Raw genomic sequence first — 24,229 nt, forward strand, 5'->3', positions numbered from 1 at the left:
CGTTTGACGGTCCAATTCCTGGTTGCAAGTCTGAAATTCCATGCCCCTACAGCATAACTTACGGAGACGGAAGTGCAACTACTGGATACTATGTCCAGGATTATCTTACTTATAACCGTATCAATGGCAATCTTCGTACTTCGCCACAAAATAGCAGCATTATTTTTGGGTGAGAGTAATTATTATTACTAATTACTAATGCTTTACAATTCACATTGTATCATTTATTATTGACTTCTCGTGATGGAAATTTTCTTGGCTGTCAATGTTCAATATGAGAGAATTGTCTTGGTTGTGAACGAAATTTTCATTCTTTTGAGTCAACTGTTTTTGGTTATGTGAATATTTTGCATTCAGGTGGGAAGTTTCAGTTTATTATTTTTAATTAGAAATATTTAGGTAAATTGGTTTATAGGTTGATAGAGTTACAGAAAAATGTTACATTTTCAACTTTTTCTCGGTTTATATGTCTTTGGATAATCTCTTGCTGACAGGTGTGGTGCTGTACAATCTGGGACATTGGGTTCATCTTCTGAAGAAGCCCTTGATGGAATAATTGGTTTTGGACAAGCAAATTCTTCTGTGCTTTCACAGCTTGCCGCATCTGGAAAGGTGAAAAAAATATTTTCACACTGTCTTGACAATGTTCGTGGTGGTGGAATATTTGCCATTGGGGAAGTGGTGGAACCAAAAGTCAGTACAACTCCGTTGGTACCAAGAATGTATGTGCAGTAACCTAGTCTTTCATTCTCATACCATGATATTGGTTATCATATAAATCCAAGGCTAAATTTGGTGGTCAAGCAATACTGAAACTACCAGTAATGAAATATCTTTTATATAACCTCATATCATGTTCACAACATTTTTAGTTGGCTAGGTTGTTCTGTAATTGATGTCGGGAGCATTACTTAATATTATTTGAAGATAGATAGAATATTGGCGCTGCATGGTTTTTTATTTCTCAATTTGGACAAGTGTATTACATTCATACATTTAATATAATGTTTATTTTACTACTCAAAAGATTCACAAAATGAAGTAACAAAGATATCATTTTAAAGTTTGTGTTGTAAATGCTTGATACAAGAGGGGAATAAATCATTCACATGAATCATCTCTAATAGATTTTCATTTACATATTACCATCGAATTTATTGCTTTACATCAATGTCAATCGTGCGATTGTGTTGAGCTAGACCTTTTCAAGTTTCTTGTCTTTTTTTTTTACCCTCTGGATCTTGTTGGGATTATTTTAATTTTGAAATTGTTATTTTTTTTTGGTCATGCATGAAATTCTATCTCTCTCTAGCTAGTAGTTATATGTGTGACCAGGCCACATAATGAAGGTGTCTTTCTGTTTTTGTTGCTTTTAAGGCCTTCAGTTTTATGAAAGTATATTCATCAGAGGCCTCTGGTTTAAGTAGCGAAATTTTTTCAGATACTTATAAGTTATAGTTTATTTGATTTCTTTTGAAAGGCAAACAAACATATCATTCAGAAAGTGCTGAGAGTAAATCACAAGCTGTGAAGCACTCCAGCACTAAAGAGCTACAAAAAATATTAACCCAACAAAATGTACCCGTTACACTACCATGTTAGTACCCCACAACCCAGCACACAGTGCATATCCACAACTCAAAAACTGAAGGGCAGCCCTGCACATAACAGTTAAAAAACGTAGCTGTATTTGATATTCAGTTCAGATCTTGAGTTTGAAAAGTTATGCCTTAACTGTCATCTTTTGACTATTATAGGGCACACTACAACGTGGTTTTGAAGAGTATTGAGGTTGATACAGATATTCTACAGCTTCCCTCAGATATATTTGATTCTGTAAATGGGAAGGGTACAGTAATAGATAGTGGAACAACCTTGGCTTATCTTCCTGCCATAGTTTATGATGAACTGATTCAAAAGGTAAGTGTATGCATAAAGATTTAACTGAATCAATATTTCCACTTGAGTATTCATGAATGTTCTTTATGATAGGTTTTGGCCCGGCAGCCTGGACTGAAATTATATCTTGTTGAGCAACAATTTCGTTGTTTTCTGTATACTGGAAAGTATGACGCTTATCTTTGTGACATTCTTTTATTGAAATTTTACATTTCTCTGTTATATTGGAATAAGTGTTGCTCTATTCTTCATTGTTTTAAATTGGCCTACAATATCACATAATTTAGCTGAGTCTTAGATACTTCTTGGTTGTTTAACCCATAGGGTATGATATCAAGTGTCAACATCATATTTCCATTTAAATATATCTTTGTAAATATCCTATCTATGACTGTTTGATAATATTCGGTAATCCAATATTTGAAACCTGCTGGGGGAAAAAGATTGTGATAAAATAAAGGACATAACACAGTAGTAAGCAGGATCAGAGGCTGTGTAATAAAATTTGCATACTTGAGCAAGGATGGAGCTTTGACATATATTGACTTGGTGACTTTAAAATTACTGATTAGCTTCACGATGAAGTGAATGTATTGGGTGCTCTTAGGACTTTGTTAAACAAAAAAAAGTAGGCGAATCCCCTTACTTGGTCCTTTGAATTTCAGTTTTTGGCTTTTGAATTACTTTGTTTTTTTTCTTTGTTTCTGAAGGGAGCTGTTGAGTAGGTTGGATGATTATCTACAAAGAATCTCATGTTTGATTATTTTAGGTAGAATAGAGATATATAAACTTTTTGTTGCTACATTACAAATAATTTATATTTCAAAAGAATCATCTGTTAAAAATGGTTTTCTTTTAAAATAGTAACTGGGAATGAATTGTGCAAATGATATTTTAGTAATTAGAATGCATTTTACTTTTTGATAATTAAATTCCATCACTTCATGAAGACAACACGTTCACTTTAAGTGTCTAGCATATGCATCCCTTAGTTTGTTGAGCATTGTATTCTTGCAGTGTTGATCGTGGATTTCCAGTTGTCAAGCTTCATTTTAAGGATTCTCTTTCTCTGACAGTTTATCCTCATGACTACCTGTTCCAGTTTAAAGTGAGTAGGAACTTCATTTCATTGTAGATGTACCCAACTTCTTATTTGAGAAGCTTTGTAGATGCTAGATACTCAAATTGCAAATGTGTTTTTCTTTTAAGGGCTTTAATCTTAAGTTATTCTGTTGTCTGAACTGATTTCTCCATCTCTTGAATGTACCTGAGTATTTTGTGTTTTATCATACATGCATATCAAATGCCATGTATAATTATAGAGAAATTGTCTAAATGTAAACTATAATGATGATTTAAATTGTCATCTGGATAATTTTACTGATATATTGTGTATCTTTTTGAATTTATTTGAGTACCTCAGTTTGATAGATTAATTACTAGAATTTAATTACGGTGTTTCTTAATTTAATTTGTCCTTGATTGTCCCCCAGGATGGTATCTGGTGTATTGGCTGGCATATCAAATGCCATGTATAATTATAGAGAAATTGTCTAAATGTAAACTATAATGATGGTTTAAATTGTCATCTGGATAATTTTACTGATATATTGTGTATCTTTTTGAATTTATTTGAGTACCTCAGTTTGATAAATTAATTACTAGAATTTAATTACGGTGTTTCTTAATTTAATTTGTCCTTGATTGTCCCCCAGGATGGTATCTGGTGTATTGGCTGGCAGAGAAGTGTAGCACAAACAAAGAATGGAAAGGACATGACCCTTCTTGGAGGTACAATTTAGAATTAAATGGAGCTTATAAATTAATCCAGTGACTTAGTGTAAGTTTATGGAACATAATTTGTGCATCAAGTCACCAATTGAGTCTGATTATGATTGTTAAGATATTTGGGTTGTTAGATTATAAGTCTTATTGTTAGTGAGCTTCGACTTGTACTTGTAATAACATGTTTGGTGTAAATAGGGGTATCAGGTTAGTGCATTATATCACATTCTGTCAATAATATGTTTACTATTGTTGGTTATCTCTTTCTCTTATCTTTCTTCCAAAACCCAAAACCTATAATTCTAACACTGATTGTTCATGTTATAGCTTTTCAACCATTCATCTATTTGTGTTGAATTAAGTAAACTTTTGTAAAGATACTTTTGGATCTTTACCTTTTTGTTTGCCTCTGTATGTGTGTGATACTAAAGCTAGTTTTATTCATTTTGTAAATATTTTCTTGTTAGTGTTGGATCTCTGTATTTTATCAACTTTGAATTATTTTCAATTGCAGATTTGGTGCTATCTAACAAACTAGTGATATATGATCTTGAAAATATGGTCATTGGATGGACTGACTACAATTGTGAGTACTAAGCCGCCTCTCATAATGTTTTGTTTCCTACTTTGTATGGTTTACTATTACATTTGTTCCTTTTTATTTGTCTATTTTTTTTAAAAAAAATTGTTCCTATTTATGTCTTTTTAAAAGTTCAAGACAATATTAAGTACTACCATTCCAATTATTAGAAAGTTAAAAATAATTTTGATGAGACTATTAATTGCATTTCTCAATTCATGTGCTATCATCTTAAATGAATAGAAAAAAAAAAGTGGTATAACTCCAACTATATATTAGTATGCATAATGTAAAATGCAAGGTTGTGTCAAGTTCATATTACCCAGCTTGTTTCCTTTTAGTTCTATTTAATTTAAATTAATTTCATCATTCTTAGCCCAAACCCACTCCCGCTTGCAATGTTTTTCAGGTTTATTTTTGGGGTAAATTACACTTCTTTCGCTTGAGAGATACTTCAATTATTTGCCTTTCCTTCTAATTTTAACAATTACACTCTTCTCCTGAGAAATGAATGTGCTACACTTTAGTCTATTTTATTGTAAAAGGATCTCTTAAAGTGGCAGGATAAACAAGTCTCTAGTGGTATTTTTCTTCTCTATGCAACCCTTAGAGTCTACCCCTAGCTAATTTTGAGCATGCTACTATTGATTTAGGAATTTAGACCTGAGAAAATGAAATGAAATTTTAAACATCCTAAGCCCAAATTTTATTTCGTCTTCTAAAGTTGTAAACTTGATAGTAAGAGTTCAAAATTAGTTGTTGATGATGCCGAGAGCCGCAAAGAGTGAAAAGTTTGTCCTAAGAGGCTGATTTACATTAAAATATATTAAAGTGTAGCATATATTAATATCTCACGAGGATGCTAGATTTAAAAGGAGAGTTGTGTAATTCAAGCAATTTACGAAAAGGTTATTAATGACTATTTTTAGGTGGAGGGGAGCGTAATTTATTTTTTTTAATGACTTTTTTTGCGTATTAGAAATGTAAGAAAGGTTAATTAATTTACTTTTAGCATTGTGGTGTTGTGTTTTTTAGGCTCTTCCAGCATTAAAGTGAAGGATGAAGCGACTGGAATAGTACATACAGTGGTTGCACACAATATTTCTTCAGCTTCTACCTTATTTATTGGAAGAATATTGACTTTCTTTTTGTTGCTAACTGCCATGCTAAACAATTAAATTAACTTGGTCTTGATATAATAGGGATGACATTCATTCGATTTTGTTGTACCATAATTCCTGTGCAGTGTGGTTGATATGGTATAGTCAATCATTACTCGTGTAGATAGAATTGAAAAAGGGGCAAATATTTTTAAGTTTTTTTTTTCAGTATTTTTTTGTATTATTTTTTAAATTGATTACCAATGAATGTATTGCCTTGACTTTTTATGACGATGACGATGGATATTGCTGTTCATTCAAAAGGTAGTTAAATAATACAATTTACTTGTAGCAATCAGCAATGCAGGCAAATATGAGTTTTACTAATGTTAGCACAGTGCATCTTTAACAGCCTCTAAAAGTAAAAGAATAATTTAGTATTTGTAATCAGGTTTTAAATTAGAATGGCCATTATTTGTCGTCATTGAGGAATTAAGTGTTTTCAGTCGGATCTCGGATGGGATGTTCTAATACGGTAGGAGTAATTCTTTTTGCAAAGTCCGAAGTGTGGGACTTCGAGGGTGGCATTTGAGCATCATGACATTCATGTCCGTTCGATGGTGTGAAAAGAAATCAAATAAAAGTGAATTAAAATAAAAATTTTGATAAAGTAAAATGTAAAAATATGAATTATTTTATTATTCATTTATCTCTTTTTAGTTCTTCAGCAAACGATCCTCAGTTCTGAAAACTGGACTTGGAATCATCAAATTTGGATATTTGCAACTCAAGAAAGATATCAACATTTTTCTTTGTATACTTTAAAGCGGGGCATTACGCCTGAGTTTGGTGTCGTGGAAAGAAAGAAAAAATTCCAAAAATGAGTGTGGGTCTGACTATTTGAATTCAAATGTTTTTTGGTCAATTCTATTCCACTCTACAGCACACCAGTATACATTAGTAGTTACCGATGCAAACTTCGTGAACATGTTCTTTTGTTTGTTCGTTGCCGTGTCTAGAGGCTAATTTGAGGTGGCTTTGCTGTTCTTTTCTTGTATTCTTATTTCGGCCTTTTGGGTTTGAAGTTTGAACGGTAAGAAATTAACTATCTATTTTTTATTTTTTGTTGAAAACAAATATAAACACCTAAAATATTTTTAGCTTTATAACAATAGTCACACTGTCATTTGTGGTATCGAAAGAAGCAGTACTAATAAGGACCGAAATCCCACGCCAACATGGCTACATCTGTACTTATAACTCTAGCAAAAGGCGAGTTAATAATACCAGCAATGATGATAAATGGTGAATAGTGAACATAAATTGAGATGTTAACAAAGATATCACAAAGTTGTTTTCAAAATTAAAGTTTTAAGAAATTGGTATAAAGTGACTGTTAGTTCAAATGAAGTCGAATTTAGATTTTTTTAAGTAAATTTTTAAATGTTGAATCTGGTATGGAGAAAAGATTTAACTGAACTAGTAAGGTTTTATGAAGGAGATTAATTATCGATAAATTTCATAAATACTTAATTTGTACTAATGATATGGTGAAAATAGATTAGATGAATGACTCCTATATTTTATTAGAGTAAATTATATAAATTTCTTTAAAAGTTTTTTTTTATTACATTTGATACTTTTTCATTTTTTAACGTATAGAACATCCTTTAATTTTTGGGGTTTTGTTACATCAACTCTCTCTTGGGTGTAAAAAGTATTATGTGACCCCTCTTAAGTGAGCTTAAACTAATGGAAAAAATGAAAAAAATATCAAGATAATAAGAGCAAGTCTCAGAAGATTTGTGTCATTTAGTTTATATTATATAAAAGAAAAATATATTATATTATATAAAAGAAAAAACTTAACTTATTAAATTCAACTTTGTAAGTTATTTTTAATATCTTCTAATTCATGAAGTGACATGTTTTGAATTTTTAATTTTTATATTTTTATATTTTTGATATATTTATTAAATTTTTTATATCTTTTTTAAATAAATCATAATTTTATTATTTAAAAAAAGGTGACCTTTAATTTGCTATCATAAACTCTTTATGCTAATAATAATAGGTGTGTTAGCTTTTTGGTATCTACTTTTCAATTGTTGATTGGTATAAATTGTGTTTGATAATCCTTTGCAAAATTAATATTATATGAAGCTGATTATATGAAATTGTTTTGGGTTGAAATTGATTTTAAAGGAAAATAATTTATGTTTTGATTTTTTTATTTTAAAAGTAAATTAGTTGTAAAAGTTAGTGTATTTTTTTTATTCGATACAAAAATACTAAGTTGATTCATTTTAAATTAAAATCAATTTTAAACTTAAATTCAATTTCTTAATATGGGATCAAATATATAAATCTTTGACTAAAATCACTTTATTTATTTCTTGTATTTATATTCAATAAAATGATGTGATTTTAGTTCTTTATTAATTACACATATTTTTTAGTTCTTAACAAGAGACTAAAATTAATCATTTTATTAAATGTAGAGAAAAAAAATAAACAATTGCTATAGGAATTATATATAACAAAAGTTGTGATATTTTTTTGGAAAGTTGAAATATGTTTTTAGTTCATATAATAATCTTATTTTTTTATTTTAGTTCTCTTAGAGTTAGTTTTTTTTTAATAATCTCCGTAATATTCAATTTTTTTTTAGCTTTAGTCCCAATTGTTACTTAGTAGTCATTAACTGTTGTTTCAGCCTGTTATGTTCTTTTTTCCTCGCGAATTAACAATATGTGACTGCTTCTAAACTAATAATTCACTCCAAACACTTCATGCATAGATGTGTATTATTTAGTATTTACCATATCATATATATACTTACACTTATGTGTTTTCTGTTTCTTTCATTCACTCTAGGTGTCGATCATCTAGTGTGGAGATTAATGATTTTTGTAATTCACTAAAAGTGCATCACGTGTAATTTGCATGTACGAATTTATCAGGTTTCTGGTGGTAACAATTGCCTCGTGGAATTGGAAGAGAGCCAACCTCTGCTCCTCCCACAGTAGTTGCTGAACAAGTACACACTCCTCCAATATTATAATGATGCGGAAAAGGTGAAGTTTCCATTTGATCTTAATGCTAAACCTGATGATGAGGAGGAAGCAAGTGCCAAAGTTGGTGGAGGGAGTGAAACTAAGCTCTCTGTGTCTGAAACAGCTGACAACATTGGACCTGACAATGATTTGGAGGTCACTCCTGATAATGATGTTCATCCAACACATGCTGCTGACAGTGGTTATGATGAAGATAGAGCCAGTATTGTGGAGGGAGGATCTGGTACTGGGAACAGGTTTTATTCTTCAGAAATTGTTGTACATAATTTGGACTATATATATATATATATATATATATATATATATATATATATATATATATTTGTCTATCTCTTTGTGACACTTAATCACATTTTTCAATTTTTTTTTTAAATAATATCGTGTCACATATAGAGATAATTAGTTATGACAGCACAGTTCAATATATATATAGGATAGTGTCTACTTGTTGGTGGTGATATATAACAATAATGAGAATTTATGTTTTTGTTAATTGATTGATTAATTTGTGTTTTGATGGATATTATTTTGTATTACAGCAGGAAGAGGAAGAGATCCTTCTTGGAGGAATATGAGAAAGGAACTGGAAAGTCTTTCAAAATGGGGGAACAGCAGTGGCAGTGCGATTTGAGAGCAAAAAAGAGACGCTAGTGGATGATGGCTATCGCTGGCGCAAATATGGACAGAAGATTATTAAGGGACATACATACCCTATAGGTATCCTGTTTGATCCCTCTTCATTTTTAAAATAATTATAATAAACAAATTTACATATAGTCTTTCTATTTTCATTCATGAATATTAATTATGTAGTCAAAAGAGTTCCATTCCGTGATCAAAATCATGTGCGTAAAATAAAAACAAATTACACTAAATTCAACAGGTCAAAACTGAAAAACGTGAAAGTTTTACCGAGTAAAATGGATCGACCTATTTTTTTTTATTTAGTTACAATTATAGGATGCTTTTATTTTGAGAGTTTATAATTATTTTTTTATATAAGGTATTCAAAGAAACTTCTCAAAATGATTACATTTATTTATTTTTATTCTTCTTTTCAAAAAAACTTAAATTAAGTACACTTTGGAAATTTTTTAAAAGTGATTTTTAAATAAAAGTAATATTTTGAAAAGAAAAAAAAAAGGTTAAAACAAAGAGACTCACGTCTTTTGGTATTTTATACTTTTATCTCATCTTTCATAATTAAGAATGATAAATAAACCAATATTGTACATAAGAGACCGTAGTGACACTAACCGATATATTTTGAATTGTTATTTTTCAGTCTACATCAACGTATTTAAATCATGGATCAACTACGTATATCTACAATGGCGAATTCTATAACTATTTTTTATCATGGAAATGGCAGAAGCCTTCACCCTGAAGCGAGTAGAAACTCATTGTTTCCATTTAGTAAACCCGCCATGATTCATCCATTTATCAAAAAAAAAAAAAAAAAAGAATTCAATATTTAATGGAATGAACTCTTTCAGTCAACTTATGAAATGATTAACCAATAAAAAGAAAAAGTTTATCCACTTATTGGAATCTTAGAAAGTTGAAACCTCATTGACTGATTGGCATGGAGGCTCCAACCCGAAGTTGCATGATGCCTTTCCAACTTGTAGAAAGTGAGCCCGCTGCTACTTATCGGAAGAGGGTTTTTGTTAGATATGGTGGATTTGCAGCTGCACTGATATGGAGCATGTGCCCCATAATCGTATAGGATAGAGATTGAGCAAAAGAAATAAGCATGGGACAGGCATAGTCCTCAAGAATTTGGACTCCAATCCAATTCAATCCAAAATCTAACTCATGAAATAAGATTTGAGATTAAATTAGACTCAAAATCAAATTCTAATATCATATTAAAATCACAATTAATACAATTTTCTTATCACTCTAAAAAAAACTCAAACAATACCTCTTTTCATTATGTAAAGGATAATCTACAATGTAAAATTATATTTTAAATCATTATTTTCATAATTTTTGTGTACATATTTTTTTTTTCATTTAACCAACACATATGGAAAGAGAATATAATGTTTCAATATAATTAAGGGAATAAAAAACTATAAGAAAATATATATCAAATTGATGTGAACCCCCTTGCCTTTTTCAATTTGGATAAATTTTAAGATGAAATTCGCACACCAATTGAACTGGAAACGTATCTTAACTTTTATTTGTTTCTCAGCCTACATAACTTGAATTAGGACGATTCCAAATTGAGATCAAAGAGGACATTCTAAAATACAATTTAGGTACAAAAACACCGAAAAAGGTTAAGTAAAACTAGAGATATGCAAATAAGAAATTCGGATAGAATTATAAAATTAACATTGCGGAAATTAACAAGGACACAAAAAATGCAAAAAGAAAAATAAGATAGGCGTCACAAACAATGATGTCTGATAAGCTTTGAGGATCGCCACAAGAATTGAACAATTTTTTATAAGATCAAATGGTTCAAGGAAGAATCCTAACAAAGACAATTCTCACACTTCAATGTCAAAGGTTCCTTTCCATTCACTTCACAATTGATTTATACAAATCAATTCTTCTGTATTTGATAGAAAATAAAAGAAAAATAAAATCTCAACATTGTAAGCATAACTAAAATACCTTTGTGATTAAGTAAGGCATAATTAAGTTTGAGGTCTAAATCTCAAAACTAGCTCTCTCATACAATTAGATTGTCCTCATATTAGTCACTATTTGTTGTAAAACCTCTTGGGTCTTTTTAGCCCTTACTCTTGTCATGGCCCTCTTATGTCTTGTATTGAGTCTTGGATTTCCTTCTCGACTTGGGTGTGATCTTTGATGTCCTCATCATTAATGAGATATATATATATATATATATATATATATATATATATATATATATATATATTAAAAATGAGAGGAATTTGAATCACCTCATCTTATTGAATAACAACTTAACCACATTGAAGAGAGGGAGAGTGAAAGACTTGCTTATTTTAAAATACTAAAAACTTGCCCTGATTGATTATAAGGCTTATTAATTATATTTTTTTCTTTTGTTATATCTCTCTCCAACAAGAATATATGATGTTGTTAGATGATCCAAATCTGTGTGAGAGCTAAAAATTGGTGCTTTTGTATGGACGTACTTTGATTAATCACAAACAGAAATAGTCATCTCACACTTAATTACCACAAATTTAATGCCAACTCATAAGATATATTTGTATATCTCTACAACGAAATCCTGCCAGATACGCTTCTTTCAAGTTTTATATATATAATAAATAACTAATTATTGGGAGATTGTTTCATGGAGAAGATCAAGATGATGTTCCAGGTTTTGGTTTCAAGTTTGAAAACTCGCAGTGCTGTAAAGGGAGACGCAAGGAGTCAGAAGATGTTACAGTTTCTGTTGCGGCAAAACCATCCCAACCAATGTGTGTCACATGCTGCACATTTGTTGGGCACCCTATTTCCATGTCCATTTCCACCTCTTCCAACTCCTCCTCTTTATTCACTACAAAATTACAAAAATATAGAAAATGGCCATAAAATAATTAAGCATACATTATCACAGAAAGAATGAATGGTTTCAAATTAAGCTTATACTCACCAAACAACTGAGGAATGTTCTTGAAACCCTTCAACAGCCTATTGAAGCTAAGGAATGTTTTAGATTTCTGGACATCCTCATGAAACCTCAGCAAGTTCCTCATGCTTTCACCAGACAAACTCTCTGAAATATCCTTGTCACCTTTTGGTCCTTCTGAATGCATCACATAATAATTATTAACAGATCTGATTGAAATGAATTAAGGAACAATTATCTGAATTAATTAAAGCTTGACCCTTTACTAATGTTGGAAAAATAATATGATCGATACCAAATTAAGAGACTGACTTGTTGCTGCAGTTGGTGAATCAGTGTCTGATCTTGATCTTCTTGGATGAGGACTACCTACAACAATACTGGCCTCAGAGACACAACCAAAAGAGAAAGGAAGAATGACAAGCCTTTCCATTCTGTCTCCCATTTCTTCGCGCCGTATCTATTGCAAGGGATGAAGATCTGTTGGAATTGGAACTTAATTAAGTGAGCTGTTGTTAAATATAATAAGGGTAATTGTTGTTATGCATAGAAAATCAAGTTGGTTGAAACTGATGAATATGGAGACACACATAACTCATATATATCTTGAATGTGTATGCTTGGATGTGCACTATCAAATCAATTCACCTCATGTATATATCTCTAACGAACATCACCTTAAACACAAGTTGGTGGAGCAGTGAATGACCAAAGACAAACCTAAGTATACCAAACTCTAAGCTAGATGGACCAGGATCACAATCATCTATTTTTAGTGCTAGTGCCCTTGATCTAGGTTAATGTCGTTTCCTTCACTCACTGGCCTCTCTTGTATAGTAAGTCATCATCAACAACTATTTTTTCTTTCTATTGGTTTTGTTGTGGTCGGTTTATATTTATCCTTTTTATTTTCTGTAAACCAAAAGAACCATTATTTATGCTGCTTTATATTTACTTGCTTTGGACTCTAACTAGAAGTAGTATTTCCCAAGCGAACTTTCCGGTGGATCTCTCCACCTCGTGGCATTGGGGACCAAATCCAGTGTTTCTTGAATTTTAAGTAGAAAGTAGTAAGCAACATTGGTAAGGATGGAAGCGTAGGTAAGTTAAATAAATTTTGATACTTTTTTTATAGAATTTTACAATCTACACAAACTGATGAACGTGATGCTGTCATATAATATTTGAAGGCTGAAGCACTGTAATGTTATCTAAGCACCCCACAAAATTATGATTTTACTTTTTATAAATTAATCTAAAATGGTAATTCAAATTTCAATTTCATGGAATTATTGTATTGAATTGAGTTTGATTGCTTAGAAATACAATAGGAGAATATGAATAGGTGGTGAAACAAGATACTCGGCCCATTGCAAGCTAGTGTGAGAATTTTTCTTTCCTGCAACTTGCAAATTTCTTCATACACCTAGCAGTAAAAGGGAAAAACCAAAAATACCCTTATGTATATTCACAATTCATATGGGTCTTACATATTGTCAATCCATACCTAATACAGGTCTCAAACAGATTTTTGTATTATTAACATAACACTCTAACCAACTCAGTTAATAAATCAATTATATTAAAAAATAATTAATATTGTTATATATAACACTAAAATTTCTAATGTATATTTAATATACATAAGTTTACATAATAATTTTTTTAACAATTAATTTCAATCTAATAATGTATTTTTTACATATATAAATTTTTATTAAACCTATGATTTTTATTTAAAATTCATATATATAAAAAATACATTATTAGATCAAAATCAATTGTTACAAAATTTATTATGTAAACTTATATGTGTATTAAATATATATTAGAAAATTTAGTGTTATATATAACAACATTAATTATTTTTTAACATAATTAACTTATTAGCATAGAATATAATTCATATGATTCATATGGATTGACAATCTATATAGCCTAAGGACCATGTTGGAACTAAAGAAAAATTGAATGGTGTATATAAGATTTGCTGGAAGAAAATCTCCTATGAGAATCTCCTATGTGACACAGGGGCCACAAAAAACTGGGCCAAAACCATCAACTTTAGCTTGATCTTAGGAAATTGCTATTAACACCTCGTGTTTACTAAGAACACCCCATCCCTCTTTTCTATTTTTCTACCAAATTTACCCTTTTAAACCCTTATCTCACATCCTCATTTTTATCACTCTTTAAAATCTTATTTTTTTCCTATCTTTATTATTTTTTAAATCCTAATTTTGAACCTCATCTTCACCTCATATTTATTATATGATATTGCGTTTCACATCAATATTACATGTAATATTGTGCATTTTTCTTCACATGACACTATATTTTAAGGTATGTTCATTATTAACTTCATCTATTATACACCTTTTTTTGCTGGGAGCAAGGTATCCCCATAGTTGAAAGTCATAGGACTAACTCTCAAGGCATAGAGATCATTGAAATATGTTTGTCTCTCCCAATTTTTTTTTCATACACACGCCTAGGAAAATTAACATTTTTCAATATGTTTAAAGAACCCAGTCATCTACCAACTATGTTAGACTTTGTTGGTCATCTATTATATACCTCAATTAGAAAGTAAATCTTTTGATGGTATCTTCTACGGCTATATTCAACAAGGCATCTAAGTTAATTACTAATGTTTTTTATTAGATAAAAAACTTATTTGACTGTTTGATAAATAAAATTTTTATTTTTTAAATGATAGTTTCCATCTAGTTTTCTAACTTTCTAACTAACTTTTTTTTTGCCAATTTTAGCAAACATAGTCTAGGTGGATTGTAATTTTTTTCGGCTCAACTTAATATTTTTTTTTTTGAAATTGTACGATGATGTTTAAGTAGTCCCTAAAGTTAGAAAAATATCGAATAAACTCTTGAAAATTTTAATTGTTTATCTATGTTCCTAAATTTAACAATTTATCATTATGATGCCTAAACTAAACATATATTAATATTATTGGTAAGTTATAGTTTGGGAATAAAGATAATTAAATAATTCAATCATATTAGTTAATTCTAGAGTGAAAAAAGAAGGGATAAAACAGAAAATCCCACAATTATTTTAATAAAAATAAAAAAAAAATTAATTGCATCTCTTAATTTTTACACAACAACATTAAAAAGACAGCAAAAAGGAACAGAGGTACTAGGTAGTAGTAGTTAAGAATCTTTGTTAATAGGAAAAGAAGAAAATTGGGAGGAGAATAGAATCCAGAAAGAGTAGAAGCAGTTGATGTCGTGTTGCACCGTAAAAAGGCGGAGAGAAAGAGGGGAAGGGGAGAGTTTGTGGTTTGAGTTTGGCGGCACCAATAAAATAAATGCGAGATAGGAAGAAAAAGCAGCGCGTGCGAGCGACGAGAGTGAGCTGAACACTCACGTTTTAATTCACAAGTTATTTATTATTTAAAAAATAAAAAATGTTCATTGGTTAACGAGAGAGAGAGATGGCACGTGTGGGAGAGAAAGAAAAGATGAGAGTTGTGGAGAGAAGTTTCTCTTTTGAGGAATGGGGTGGTGGAGAAGGTGGCGAATGACAATTCAAGAACAACATGTGAATAATGGAGACCAACAACAACCTCAACCTCATCGTCCCTAATCCTCAAGGTTCTTTTTTCTCTTTCAAATTAATTAATTAATTCCTCATCGCTTTAAAAAGATTTCACAATCTTCCACCATCATCACTCGCCCTTGCTACTGCTATTCTCCTGTTTCCTTATTTTGATTATCATTTCCTTTTTTGCAAGTAAGTGCGGAAAATAATTAAAAGTAACATTTCGCGTTCTAATGCTGTCTGTGCCTTAGGACTAGGTGATGGTGTCAGGTGTTCAATTCTGATAAATATCTTTTTTCATAATCTAAGCTACTATGACTGAATCGATTCAATTTCAATCGAGCCTTGTTTTTTTTTTCTTTTTTCTCAGAGAAGTTATGAAAAGTAAAATAATAATTATTTTATCAAAAATTAAGCTTTTCCTAACGGCAGTTGCACCGACACTTATTATTTTTGTGATTGAAGGTTTGGAATTTTGTAGGCCAAGTCAGCCAATGTGTACATTGATGATGTGATTTCAGTTTCACTTATTTTATGCTGTTCACACTTTTATTTGTGATGTTATTTCAGATTCACTGTGGATGATGAATTTGAGGACTGGGGAAACAATGGATTCTGGATCTTATCCGGAGCGTCCAGGGGAGCCAGATTGCTCATATTACATCAGAACAGGCCTTTGTAGATTTGGTGCAACATGTCGATTTAATCATCCTCCTAACAGGAGGCTGGTACAAATTGCATTGTATTCCATTTGTATAAATTGAGCTATATGTGTAATGTGTTTCAAATTGGATGTTGATACATAACTCTCCTTGTTCTTAGCAAGCGTTTGGTAACCCGTTGGTTGCCTTTTGGACGTTGATCTGCCGAAGCAATACTACCTTGCTTCTACGTCTTTTTCCAGATTTTGACGTGGAATTGAGTCTTGAAGTGGATCCGTGACACCTAAACAAACATGCACTTAGATGGATTTATTTTGAATCATTCCAATTACCATCATAAAATATTAAAATCTCCCTAGGTGATCGAAGCGATGCACACTTGAATCTATTTGATGTTATCCTCTTACATTTTCTGTTCAACACATGTTTTTGCTTGTTTGTTGACTATGTTCCTATTAAAAACACGTGCACTTTTATTCATTGTACTGGATTATGACAGCATTTTAGCAGAGAAAGATGCACATAAACACCAGGAAGAATTTTACTCTGTTGTACCTTCCTTGATGACACTCATAGCTAGCTTTGGGCATGTTGGACACAATATTTAATTTTCCCTTTTTGCAGGTGTATAGCACATTTTTTTATGCATGTTCGCATGTCAATCTGCACATACATGCTCTTTTCACATGAATGAATTTTCTGTAGCTGGGACTATATAATGTTGAATCTTACTGGGCCTTGATGATTTTTATTTCGATTCTTTTACGTGGAGAATATAAATACCTGATATGTTTTATCGATGATCCTATCAGGCTATTGCCACTGCAAGGATGATAGGCGAGTTCCCAGAAAGAATAGGGCAACCAGAATGCCAGGCACGTACTAGTTTCTCAACCTTGTACTGCAGTGCAGAGCATTAATTTGTATCTTGGCATGCATTCTTTATTTAAACATTCACCAATCATCATAACAGAGTTTTTTCCCCCTGTTTTTCTAGTACTATCTGAAGACAGGAACGTGCAAATTTGGAGCCACATGCAAATTTCATCATCCTAAAGATCAGGCTGGGATTGCTGGAAGAGTTGCCTTAAATATTTTAGGCTATCCTCTCCGCCCTGTTAGTTTTTAATATTTTCCTCTCATTCATTTATAATTATGACTACAATACTAGTTGCTCATAAATTTGTGGCTCATTACTGTATCTTTGTTCATTTGGTAACCATTAAATTGTCAGACCTGCATAAATTCAAATGTTATGATTATATTTTCCAAAACTTTGTGTTCTTGCATGCAGATGTTTAATATTTGATCCCTGAACCTTTCGTAGACATTTTGCTTGCTTTCTGATTGAAATTAATGTTCTCATAACTTAATATATTTCCGATGGTTCCTGATTCTGCAGAATGAGCCTGAATGCACTTATTATTTGAGAACAGGACAATGCAAATTTGGGAACACTTGCAAATTCCACCATCCTCAACCAAGTAATATGATGCTCTCATTACGGGGTTCTCCTGTTTACCCTACCGTCCATTCTCCAACTACGCCAGGTCAGGAGTCATATGCTGGAGGAATTACAAATTGGTCAAGAGGATCATACATTCCTAGTCCTCGCTGGCAAGGTCCTTCAAGTTATGGGCCCTTAATTCTACCTCAGGGAGTGGTTTCAGTGCCAGGGTGGAGTGCATACAGTGTAAGCTCATCCATTATTTTTAGAGGTCATAAACAACACCTAGAGCTAGAAAGATAGTTTTATTGATTTATTCTGTGTTGTGGCTGATTCTAAGGCACGCGATATCTGGATTATGTTAAACATATGTAGAAGGTCATTTATTGCTCCCGTTGGATTTTAGACAGTCCTTGTTGCGTCATGGATGTAGAGTGTAGACTAGGTTCTTAACATCATAGAGCAAATAAGATGTATTCTCATCCCATCCCATCTACCTGTCTCTAGAGCCATTATTCCTCTGTAAAATTGTAGTTGTACCTGTGTTGATGTGAAATTTCGTGGTATTTGTCTTTCAGCAGAATACTTTGGCGATCAATTCTTTAACTTTAGCAATAATGCAACATGGCACATATGCACAAGCCTGTTTTGTCGAACCTGACATTGCTGATGTCCTAATGGAATATTTATTTTGCAGGGTCAAATGGGATCAATCTCTACTTCAGACAGTCCACAGCAAGCAATGAGAAATGGTCAAACATATGAAACTTCTCATCAAGGTGAGCTAGCAAATGCAGGATCACAAGGGGCATATTCTCAATTCCGTTCTGGCACTGTTCCAGTAGGGTTTTATACACTGCAGAGGGAGAACATATTTCCTGAGAGACCTGGTCAACCTGAATGCCAATTCTACGTGAAGACAGGAGATTGTAAGTTTGGAGCAGTCTGTCAGTTCCACCACCCGCGAGAGAGGCTAATTCCTGCTCCTGACTGTGTCTTGAGTCCCATAGGCCTTCCTTTACGTCTTGTAAGTTGGGGTTCTTGCTATGGAGTTCTATCTACCTAGTTGGTTTTTCATAGGCTTAAATTTATTATTCTGAATTTATACTTCATTACAGTTCTCACATCACTGGTTTTGAGTTTGGTGAGAATTTGAACAAGATTTACTCTCCTTAGTTTTTGTTGCTGCTCATATGATATGTTACATTACCTCTTACTTGAATTTGTACTCCCTCCTTTTGTTTTCCGGTAACACCTTGTTAGGAAATGGCATCTCCTGTTCTACAGAGAATGTTCTATACATGGCATAAATCATAGTACATAGCAATGATGCATGTGGCATTACAATGATGCTTGGACCCTTGAATGTGGACATAAAAAAAATTGTAGTTTTAAGTTTAACCATAATTTGAAGCTGACCTAAGTTGGAATCGTTTGAAGCATTTATATAGACATGAGAGATGATGCAACCAATAGTAATCAGTTTGAAGTATTTATTTGTTATATTATTTTAAGCAGACTATGATCACTAACAGTATTAGAGTTTCTCCCTATCGTTCTTGATTTATCATATCATTCACAAAGTATGGAAATGGTGTGATTTTCATATTATTTCTTTTTAAAATTTTTGTGAAGTCTGCATAGTATCATTTTGTATGCTCTTCTTTCCCTTCGGTGAAGTGAATAAATGTGTAAAAAGGTTATTTGTTTGTGGTAATTGGAGAAAATAAGAAGATCTTCAAATATTTGTGGGTTTTTTTTCTCTTCACGTTAGATTGGTCTTGTGTGTTGTGATTGAATTAGTGCAATCTGATAGAGGCAGTGTCCCATTTCTTACAGGGAGAACCTTTGTGTGTCTTCTATTCTCGTTATGGCATATGCAAATTTGGCCCAAGTTGCAAGTTTGACCACCCAATGGAAATTTTCTCTTACAATATCACCACATCACCTTCAGCTGATGCCCCAAGCAGGCATTTGTTAGGATCTTCATCTGGAACTGCTGCATTGAATTTATCTTCCGAAGGACTTGTTGAGTCAAGCTCAGCAAAGCCCAGGCCGCTTTCATTATCAGAGATAAGACAGATTCCTTCTGGTGATGATAACATTGATGATGATGTAGCTTGAAAATGGGTTATTTGGCTTAGACAATTTTTTTTTTTCTGAGGGGGGAAATGATTAATCTGTAAATTGATTTTCCCATTGCCGGAGATGTACAGAGTTCATGTCAGGTTGATTCTGTTAATTCAATCTGAAAGTAAATGCAGTTGACAGATTCAATTGTTCTGGATTTCATGTTACCTGGCTGATTGAATAAATTTAAGCAAATGTTGTCACATTTGGTCAATCCCAACGTGAACAATCCTTCTGTCCTTAAGCCACCACTCTTTCTAATTAACTTTTCACATTATGTAAAAAACCTCTTACTGGAAATCTGTAATGACCAAATTTTGCCTCTGAATATTTATTGGGTGCAGGGTTGAAACTTGAAACTCATTTCAAAGCCCCTGTTTTCTCACTGCAGTTTGGGTTTATGCTGTCTACTGTGCATGTATAGAATTCTTTTCAGTGGCAAGCCAACAGTATGCTAATACCTTTCTATTTTTCATATTCTTGTACATTCTCACCAGAATTTAGCAGATCAAGTTAACTATGATTTTGTATATCCATGTAAATAACAACTGCTGGAATGTAACTTGAATCTGTACCTCTATTTTCTCCTGATTTATGTACACTATCCGTGGTGATTGTCCTTGACAGATTTTGTTTGGCAGAAGAGGAGTAGAAAGTCTTGATTATGAATGTTGGAGGCAGTGAAAGTTGAACCTTGCTGATGTACTTTTTCCAATATGCCAAGCCTCAACACGTATGGTACTTTTGTTCTTGTAGAGAATGCTGTGGGGCTCAAAGCTATAAATTGCATGCTCCCATTACAAGTGGGTGGATTGCTTTGCTGCAGCCTAGATGTATTTTTCTGCTTGGAGTTCGCTTTGCAGTTTGCAGTTCACATGCATCAAATCATAAATCTGGAGTCTATAATAGCGTGTTTGGATAAGCATGTGCAGAATTGATTTGAGATCAAGGTGATTTTATAAAATTAATTTTAAGTAAACATAATTTTAAAGTAACACGTTTTTTGTTTGGATATATATATATATATATATATGAAAAATGATTTTCACACTCAATGTTATTTGAAAACTTGCTATCAAAATTGATTTTGAGTGTCTAATTACCAACATGGGTTTTAGTTATTTGTAGATATCTTTTGTATTGTAATGTATTATATTGATATTGATATATAGATTATTATTATTATTTTTAAAAACTAGGTTTTTAAAAATTACAATGAAATTAATAATGTTGGATTATGAAAACTACTTTCCATAAGATTAGATTATGAAAATTAATTTGTGATATATTAAAACATACTAAAACTAATTTCTATAAAAGAATTTTTACAAAAACAAAATTAAAAAAAGTGAGATAGTGAGATAGTGAGACCAATACAGCAGTTTAGAGGACATTTATTCTTATAGGCTTTCCTTTAGTACTGCTGCAAACTGTAAAGGTTGTCTACTATAAGTCTCCCACGCTTTCTTCAGTTTTGATTATGAAATTTGAAATTCTTGGCAAGGTTTCTCAAGTCGAGTTGGTTATTCATACTTTTTTTCTTACATGTGTGAGTGCATTTCTGCTTTACTCCTCCTTTTCATGAGGAGCACGTGGTTGACAATGGATAAATGAAAGACGGATAAAATTGGAAATAAAAAAAAATATTCACTGAAAATTGATTTTGTCGGATCTTAAGTTACTCGAAATAGTGTCAAAGGAAACATGCATGTCTCAAGCAAAATTGCGTAAATTGAATTATCCAAACATCTCGTTCAATAACATACCCAGGTTTGACTGAGATGAAAGCAGGTTCAATGGATAATAACACAGAACCAAACATACACGTGTCGTATTGCTTATCAAATCTCGCGCATGTTATGACTAAAATGCAGGTATTGCTTAACCAAATCTTTCTTTCATAAGTTAACATTTTGTCCTTGAAATAATATAATTTGTGCAATTGCTATTTGCTGCAAAATAGTTGCATGCAGCACTGTCATACCGAGTGAGTAGAGGAAGGATTTTCTTTGTTGTTTGCAGCGTTTCCCTATTTTGTTTGGGCCTCTGTTCCTGAAGCAAAAACAATATTTATGGTCTCTTTGATAGAAAAACGAGAAATAATAAGAATAACAAGAAATTTTGTTTCTTTTTTTAGAATCACATATTTTATATTTTACTTTGATTTCAAAATTCATCTTTTATTTTTATTTTTCCTATTTTTTTTTATCTAAATCAAACACGTCGTCCTTAGTATGTGATGTGGTGTGGTGAGCCCCGATGTGATGTGGTGAGTGCCACCTGACGTCTTTTTAATGAGAGGAGGAGCCTAAACTTTCAGAAATTCTTGTTTTCATATATAATTCCTTCGATTTCAAATATATATAAAAAACATTCATTTTAATTAAAAATAATATTTAATTATATTCATTTTTAACTTATTCTTCATTAAAACTTAATATAAAGAATAAAAATGAGTCATTGGAATTAAAATATCAATTAAACAAAAAATACTTTAAAAATAATAATATTAAATGATATAAAATTTGTTAAAATTTTCTTATATCTAACATAAAAAAATGTTTCTTTTTATATTTAAAACCGGAGAGAGTGTTACAGTTGACAACTTTTCAGTGAATGTGGTCTTAATAAGTTATGCCGATTAAATTGCATAAACTAACGTGCATTATTATTAGTATTATTTAAAATAAAATATTTATTGGGTATATAAATTAGTGTAATTATTTAATTTGAAATGATGGAATATCAATATGTAATTACGCCTACATGCGACTAATAATTGATGGAGAGTTTCCCTCAAATAAAAAAAGAATCACGAGTACAAAGTTATTATTTTAAAAATATTATGTTAATTAGTAATTACTATTTTGTCTGAAATTTTACAAGTATTATACAGTTTTTCAAGGTGTAAGTAAAAATGATTACTATTACTAGTAAGTATTTAACTTGCTTTAGGCTTATAAAGAGTTTTGCACATAATAGGAAATTGATGACATATTGAAACAAATCTGATGGGAAGAACTCTAGAGAGTAGAGACAAGAGGGGGTCACCCTCCGTGGACTCTGATTTCAAAGGAAACACTTGTCCTTGTCCTTCCTCTGCAGTCTTTTTCATGTTCCAACTCAAGAGTCTGTGAAGCTAGTTTGGTTTTCGCATAACAAATTAAACTCTCAACTTTCCATCACAAACCTAAGAAGCACTTGTCAAGATGCCCTCTTCTGCTCATGCTCATGGCCTCATCATCATCATCTCTCTCATTTTTGTGTTTATTTTTTTACCCAATGTGAATGTGAGTCTTCTCTCTTCTTCCCCCTAAAAATCTCAATGAATGTGTAGAAAACTGTAGCTGAATTTTCATGATTAGCAGGCAAATGGTGGTGCAGCTTCCATGCAGATGGTGATGAATGAGAGCAGAAGAAAGTTGGGAAGCTTCCAGATATGTGCACTATGCACCTGCTGTGGTGGAGCAAAAGGGATCTGCTTGCCCTCTCCCTGTTGCTATGCCATCAATTGCAACATTCCCAATAGACCTTTTGGCTTTTGTTCCTTCACCCCTAAAACCTGTAATTGCTTTGAATGCCATCTTTAATGCTTTCTCTTGCAACTTTCCTAGTGTCAATCCCAGAATATTGGGCTTAATCATAATTTTTTACCTTAATTTCAATCAACATACTAATTCAGGTGTTATGTTTTGTGGGGGTTGGAATAGGACAGTTAAGCCAAAGTTACAAACCTGCTATGTTTGTAATAGGTTTTGCTGGTTGTTTCATAATGGATCATGTATCAATGCAATGAGCCTTGGTATGTGTATTTTTTTCTCTTTTCTATGTGTTTTATGATGCTGATACCAACGTTTCTGTAATGTTAAATTAATAAAGCATGGATAGTGCACATCTGTATTGGTAAATTTGTGAGGCAGAGGCGTTTTGGCTTTAGGCTTTGGTTTGAAGAGTTGCATATAAATTGTGCATCTTGAGAAGAGTGTTCGGGAATCTTTCTGACATCACTCTTACCCTCAAATTTTGGTAAGCTAGCTTGTTTGTTTTTGTTGATCTTTAAGAGTACGGGTCACTCTCTCTCTCTCACGTAGGACCATTTAATTTAAGTATTACTTACTCGTTCTTATTTATAAGATTTAATTATCTAATTCTTAACATTAAGAAATACTAATCAGTAACTATTAGTAGTATATTTTTTCCAGTGTCTTGTGAATAAGTAAGTATCTCGAAGATAAGTAGCTACTAATACATTGTATTAAATACTTTTAATTATTTAAAAAATAATTCATAAATATATTTTTATATTTCCTTAATTATTAACCTGAGAAGTAAGAACACTTGTTAAGATTCGTCTTTACAAAATTGATATCGCTATCTTACTGCAGTGATTTTTTAACGCTAC

The 24,229-nt window shown here is 31.8% G+C and overlaps 4 protein-coding genes across 8 annotated transcripts in view; 3 read left to right on the forward strand and 1 right to left on the reverse strand.

Annotated features, from left to right (window-relative positions):
* LOC100801883 (aspartyl protease family protein) overlaps positions 1 to 5,481 on the forward strand; it is a gene marked incomplete in the record, with an annotated part of 5,947 nt that extends 466 nt beyond the window's left edge. Inside the window, 8 exon segments of the mRNA NM_001255310.1 lie at positions 3 to 169; positions 495 to 722; positions 1,758 to 1,920; positions 1,993 to 2,066; positions 2,917 to 3,007; positions 3,615 to 3,690; positions 4,199 to 4,270; positions 5,300 to 5,481. Coding sequence (NP_001242239.1) covers positions 3 to 169; positions 495 to 722; positions 1,758 to 1,920; positions 1,993 to 2,066; positions 2,917 to 3,007; positions 3,615 to 3,690; positions 4,199 to 4,270; positions 5,300 to 5,442 — 1,014 coding nt within the window.
* Positions 5,482 to 11,370: 5,889 nt separating this feature from the next.
* LOC100790253 (CRIB domain-containing protein RIC4) lies at positions 11,371 to 12,869 on the reverse strand. 3 transcript variants are annotated; one of them, XM_006606366.4, is made up of 4 exons: positions 12,702 to 12,869; positions 12,337 to 12,504; positions 12,049 to 12,201; positions 11,371 to 11,952 (listed from the first exon to the last, which is right to left on the reverse strand). In XM_006606366.4, the coding sequence occupies exons 2-4, from the start codon at positions 12,467 to 12,469 to the stop codon at positions 11,756 to 11,758; spliced, it is 483 nt and encodes a 160-aa protein (XP_006606429.1). In that variant the 5' UTR covers positions 12,470 to 12,504; positions 12,702 to 12,869; the 3' UTR covers positions 11,371 to 11,755. The 3 variants fall into 3 exon arrangements, with proteins under 3 accessions (XP_006606429.1, XP_006606431.1, XP_003556436.1); XM_006606368.4 differs by having other exon boundaries at positions 12,673 to 12,869; XM_003556388.5 differs by lacking the exon at positions 12,702 to 12,869 and having other exon boundaries at positions 12,337 to 12,660.
* Positions 12,870 to 15,190: 2,321 nt separating this feature from the next.
* Positions 15,191 to 20,032, forward strand: LOC100790771 (zinc finger CCCH domain-containing protein ZFN-like). Of its 2 annotated transcripts, XM_006606370.4 has the most exons (7): positions 15,191 to 15,641; positions 16,159 to 16,316; positions 17,063 to 17,125; positions 17,248 to 17,367; positions 17,653 to 17,943; positions 18,395 to 18,724; positions 19,537 to 20,032. In XM_006606370.4, the coding sequence occupies exons 1-7, from the start codon at positions 15,596 to 15,598 to the stop codon at positions 19,819 to 19,821; spliced, it is 1,293 nt and encodes a 430-aa protein (XP_006606433.1). In that variant the 5' UTR covers positions 15,191 to 15,595; the 3' UTR covers positions 19,822 to 20,032. The 2 variants fall into 2 exon arrangements, with proteins under 2 accessions (XP_006606433.1, XP_006606434.1); XM_006606371.4 differs by lacking the exon at positions 15,191 to 15,641 and having other exon boundaries at positions 16,173 to 16,609.
* A 2,777-nt stretch (positions 20,033 to 22,809) lies between these two features.
* On the forward strand, positions 22,810 to 23,735 carry LOC100791304 (uncharacterized). 2 transcript variants are annotated; one of them, XM_006606372.4, is made up of 2 exons: positions 22,810 to 23,117; positions 23,193 to 23,735. In XM_006606372.4, exons 1-2 carry the CDS (start codon positions 23,037 to 23,039, stop codon positions 23,415 to 23,417), a joined length of 306 nt encoding a protein of 101 aa, XP_006606435.1. In that variant the 5' UTR covers positions 22,810 to 23,036; the 3' UTR covers positions 23,418 to 23,735. The 2 variants fall into 2 exon arrangements, with proteins under 2 accessions (XP_006606435.1, XP_003556438.1); XM_003556390.5 differs by having other exon boundaries at positions 22,812 to 23,117; positions 23,196 to 23,735.
* Positions 23,736 to 24,229: the final 494 nt, after the last annotated feature.

Source organism: Glycine max, chromosome 20 (genome assembly GCF_000004515.6).
Source record: "Glycine max cultivar Williams 82 chromosome 20, Glycine_max_v4.0, whole genome shotgun sequence".
Taxonomy (NCBI): Eukaryota; Viridiplantae; Streptophyta; class Magnoliopsida; order Fabales; family Fabaceae; genus Glycine; species Glycine max.